The following is a 5,287-nucleotide window of genomic DNA, read 5'->3' on the forward strand; positions in this document are numbered from 1 at the left end:
TTATAGCTGGAAACAAAACGCATTTGATCAATGCATTCAAATCATACTTGCGCCAGTTCCGCTGAAACCTTTTCATAACCTAGGCATCTAGCTAAGTTGCATAAGATCTGGTAAGCTAACTTGTGCTGATAATAACCCATGGAGACCTAGAGGCAATGTTCAAGAACTTTGAATTAGAAAACTAATACAAAATGTAAGCCTAAAATGGTACACAAAATCCATACTCGAGCCGAAAACATTATATAGACAAGAACACTCCCACCAGGACAGCAATTTCCATGATGAAATTCATAGAGCTATTGATAGATCCAGATTAACAGTATGCTGGACTAAATATGACCCAGAGCAGTCATTGAAGTTCCTAGAGTACGAAGAAATCGCCTCGCTTATCTCACTTGTGGAAGAAACATTGCTGATTTGAGTCGATGGATGATGCAATGAGAGGGATAATGATAGTCCACAATCATCAGTTTCTTCTTGCACATAATGTTTTTCTATCAAATTCTGAGATTTGCCAGTTTTTGATGGTTCAAATTTTACTTCCTCTTGGTTGGCAACCTGTCCACAAACACAAAATAAGTTAGTTGAAATAAGTACAATATCTTGTGTTTATTGAGCACCTACTACATGGCATGATTGATGAAGAGCAATAATAAATCAAAACTACAAAAAAGGGGAGAAAAAAAAAACAAAATAGTCAACTCACAATTTGTTTAGACAAAGCTTGTACAAGTCTGGACCTTCATCCCTCCACTTGTAAATAAATAATGAATGCAGCAAGTATACACATCTAGTATGCAAAATCAGGACTACACAGAAAACAAATATTGACAGAATGAAAAGTAGAATATACCTTCCATATCTACATTATGGAGTTAGTTAATTTCTTCTATCCTACAATTGTTGTCATTTTAGAGTACCTCCTCAGATAGTTGATAATTTTAATTCTCTCAATTTGCAACCCTACATTGTACTGTACTTTTTACTTTATCCTTTTTTTGTTTTGTTACTTGGATGATGTATTCATCAGTTTAGCATATTAGCATGTTTTTAGCCACATTTGTTCTTTCTTGTGTTCCCTGCATTCAAGCAATCCTCCTACTGCAGAAAGGCCAGAATGGTAGCATAAATGTTCATCCCAGAAGAGCCAATTATTTATGCACTGATCTGTCCCATGCTCTGAAAATCTTAAATAACAGGAGAGTCCAAACAAAGAAAAAACAGGAGTAACTTCCATATAAAATGAGGCAGTATATATTCTTAAATGAGATGGCCCACTAGTAATAAAGTCCCACTGCTATTCTACAATTTTGTACTGTACAGGTACAATGCAATAAATATGCATTATTTTGGATCATCTCATTATGCAAAATTTTTTTTTTTTTGGGGACCAAATAGACACTATTTTCAAGGACCAAAATGGGCTCAAAGGAGCATAGATTTGCAAGCTAAACCTTCAAGAAGCAGCTTCTTAATAGGAAATATGAACTAACACGAAGAATGCTAGTCAAAAGAATTAATCCTCAGCATGAAAAAATCCAGCCCTTTTTCAACACTTTTGGTATAAGAACATGAGCAGTGTACAATATTCCTCAATTCAAAAGGTAAACAAATGTTGGTGCCACATGGTTGTTAAGTCTATTGCATGCCTCAAAATTCAAAGTTTCCAACCTTTCCTCAATAATTTCTCACCCACCAAAACTGCCTTTCTGGGAGCAAGCACGTTTTAAAATTTCGATGCATATATGGAAATGACTTCATAAGGTGGCTCATTTGTCTATTACTATTGTATGTGAAAGAATTTGCCCAACATTTCTTACGAAGGACCTTTATTCTTCAAGAACATGACAGAAGAATCCCAAACAGGAAGGGATCTGAACATTCTTCTTGGGAAAAATAAAAGGCAAGGCAAAAGCTACAGGTCAATAGACAAAGTCGGGTAGCAAAAAGGAAATGCATGGTTAAAGCGGGAGACACCATGATGCTTCAAAATTATCATTTCATCATAAATTCTACACTAAGTTATAAAGTCCAGCCTAAATACCCAAAACCCATACCAATAAATCCAAACAAAAGATTAGTCCCTTTTTGTAGATCATAGAACATTGGTTTAAGTGCATAAATCCAACCCTAAAAAGTAACTACATTAGACTACTCTAGACTGTCTTTACAAATCCCAATATATATATATATATATATATATATATATTTTTTTTTTTTTCCTTCCCCCAAACAAAAAGAAAATGTCCCTTTATTTCCTTAAACAAAAGCATGTATACACATGCATCCGCTGGTCATGAAAGTGTTATTAAACGACACTGAAAAAAGGCATCCTGCATGACAGAGTTGAAACTAGAAAGCAATCCTATAAAAACCAAAAATGCACTCAACCTTCTTGAGAAAAAAGCTGCTCAAAAGAAACAAGTGTGGAGAGAGAGAGAGAGAGAGAGAGAGAGAGAGAGAAGACAATACAGTAGACTTTTAGCAATGTACCTTGGAAAAAGGATGAGATTCTTCCATTGGACCAGCATTGCTAGAAGGATTAAGGGTTTGAAAGAAATCTTGTGGCAGAGAGAAAGGGATGTGAATAGGAGTTGCTGTTTCATGAGTCTGCTGCCACCATCTGAAATCCCTCCTCCCCTCTTCCTTCTCCTTTATCATTCCACTTTTCTCAGCTGTGGTCTGTCCATAATCATCATCACCGTACGGATCATATGTGACTGACTCACGTATTCTTTGGCAGCGTTGCAGCTTCTCTGAGATTGAACTCATCTTCTCGATTCTAGCTCTGAACAAAGATATGAAACAAAAAGAACATTTTACTATTTTGCATAGATAAACAAGTAAACAACGTTGGGATGACTGAAAAAGATGTACACTTCTCGAAAGGAAAATAAATACACTAATTAATGCAGGTTTAGTACAACGCTGTCATACTAATTAACAGTATCCCTTTTCAAGATTTGAAATACTTTAGCACAAATGGCTTATTTAGGTTGATTAAGTTGATCAGTACCTTTTCGTAGGGGGAGGATTGTAAATGAACTGAGAATCTGAAAAGGGATGAAGGTAAACCATGTTATTTTCTTGTTCAACACCACCTTCATGAAGATCTTGAACAGACTGCTGCTTCCTTGGTTCTATTGTGATGTTTCTGTCTGCAGCTTTAACATAAAAATAAAGCACAAGCAGACAAAAAGTAGTACTAATTAGAGGAAGGAAAAAATTCATCAAGAAAAAGGTTATGCTCTTTCATGATGCATCTTTGAATTTTGTAGAAAAGAGTTGCAGAATTTAGCATGCTTTTGATTGGAAAGAGAATTTGATATCCTGCCAGTATGACTTTCATATAATAGTAGTACAAGGAATGCTAATATTAGAATATTTAGAGAGAGCAGTTTTTATGGATTTTTGTATCTAGAAGACTTTATGGGGAAAGAGATAATCAATGAAGTAAGGCAAATGCATCATTTCCAAAAGATGTGCAAAGAAGAGATATCAGCATCATTGATTATGGCGGATGTGAAAGTAACAAATACAGGAAACCACTACAACCAAGAACAGATTTTCCACCAATTGCAAAAACACGTTATTACATCAGACCCAGCAACAGCCACAAGATTATAGATATTTAGTAGTTTTAGGAAAGAAATATGTTCCATTAATTGGAGGAAAGAATGGTTGTTTTCGCTTTCAAATACCGTCATTTTTCCACAAAAAAAAAAAAGAAATAAATGAATACCTTGCCTTGCAACATCATTCTTCATGCTCCTGTACATCTGCAGAGAAAGATAAAGTCAAAGTAGAAAATAAAGAAGATGATTGAACACAATACAACATTTAAAGAAAAAGTCTTTTTTTAAATGACGATGGATACGGAGTAGAGATAGAAGAAAAGAGAACCTGGAGATGGCTTTTGACATGAGAAATAGTCAGTCCTCTCACATCCATCATCTGTAAAACAAGCTTTGGTGTAGCCTCTGCATTTTCACAGCCACAAAAACGAACATTGGGAGGAAAAGAAAAAGGAAACCTTTATCAGAAAAACCAAGGACCAAAATGAAAATACAAATAGGATGACAAAAAACAGGAAGCTTACTCTCTTGGCCACCAAGCCTTTCAATAGCATGTACAAAACAGTGATGAAGATCAGGAGTCCATCTCAAACGAGGCACTTTTGATCTTATATACTGTCTTACACCACCATTTCTTCCACAACTACCCATACTACCTCTTCTCTTTCCTTACCAGCCAAAAACCAACTCAAAATCCAAAAGGGTCACCTCAAAATCCTTTCTTTCCACCTCCACACCTATTTCTACTCTCAGGGTCCTTCCCTTCTGCTCTTCAAAGGCCAAGAGCCCACAAAATAAATAAACAAATAAACACCGGATTGCAAGAAACTGAAATTTTTGTTCCCAGCCGTTTTTAGAAGCGACAAAGCAACTATGCAAGTTGAAGCAAATAACTCAAAAACCAAAAGGGCCCCCTCAAAATCCGGTCTTTTCACCTCCAAACCTATTTTTCACTTTCAGGGAATCCCCCTCTTTTTCTTCAAACTTCAAGAACCCACGAAAAAAAATATATAACAGTTGTTTAGCCGTTGTCAATATATAAAGCAACAGAATATCTATGCAAGTGGAAAGACAGAAGACAAGAAAGAAAGGAAGACGAGAGATAAATGAAAGAGTCTGAAAATGATGATGATGTGGGATGCTCTTGGAGGTGTTTTGACTTTTTTTTAAAAATTCTGATGAAGCAAAAGAAGATTAGAAGGAGGAGAGAAGAGAGAAAATTCTTTTATCACGAGAGTTTTTACTCGTCTGAACCTTTTTCTGATCAGCAGCTGGGGAACGAAATCATTACCAAAACAAATACTACCAACTGTTGCTGCTGCTGCTGCTAAATGCTAAAACCTTTCTTCTTTCCTCTCCGCTTCTGAATTTCTGCTGCTTTGACTCTTTTCTCTCTTTCTCTATTTTTCTTATTCTCTTTCTCTCTCTGTAGAATCTTAATACCGCCAAAGTCGTCATCATCACAAAACCTCATTTCATATTTTTCTTTTTCTTGCAGGAGTTTTAATTGCAATATGCACCCCTGATTTGATAACTGTTTCTATTTTGACCCGTAACTATCAATGATGTTACTTAAGTAGTCAAGTGTTTTACAGTTAGTGCTACAAATATATAGGACACATATTTTCAAATAATTTAATATCGATTAAGTTTATTTAACTACTTGTAAATGACAAGATTCCCATTTTGTTTTTTACTTTCTAGATTTGTAG

General features: G+C 35.4%; 1 protein-coding gene across 3 annotated transcripts; it reads right to left on the minus strand.

The window, feature by feature from the left end:
• Positions 1–205: 205 nt before the first annotated feature.
• LOC113718848 (myb family transcription factor MOF1) lies at positions 206–4,968 on the minus strand. Of its 3 annotated transcripts, XM_072071741.1 has the most exons (7): positions 4,808–4,968; positions 4,100–4,343; positions 3,904–3,980; positions 3,743–3,779; positions 3,017–3,164; positions 2,494–2,788; positions 206–558 (listed from the first exon to the last, which is right to left on the minus strand). In XM_072071741.1, exons 2-7 carry the CDS (start codon positions 4,224–4,226, stop codon positions 289–291), a joined length of 954 nt encoding a protein of 317 aa, XP_071927842.1. In that variant the 5' UTR covers positions 4,227–4,343; positions 4,808–4,968; the 3' UTR covers positions 206–288. The 3 variants fall into 3 exon arrangements, with proteins under 3 accessions (XP_071927842.1, XP_027099571.2, XP_071927841.1); XM_027243770.2 differs by having other exon boundaries at positions 3,017–3,158; positions 4,100–4,968; XM_072071740.1 differs by having other exon boundaries at positions 4,100–4,968.
• Between the last annotated feature and the right edge of the window lie 319 nt (positions 4,969–5,287).

This window comes from Coffea arabica, chromosome 11e, assembly GCF_036785885.1.
Source record: "Coffea arabica cultivar ET-39 chromosome 11e, Coffea Arabica ET-39 HiFi, whole genome shotgun sequence".
NCBI classification, from domain to species: Eukaryota; Viridiplantae; Streptophyta; class Magnoliopsida; order Gentianales; family Rubiaceae; genus Coffea; species Coffea arabica.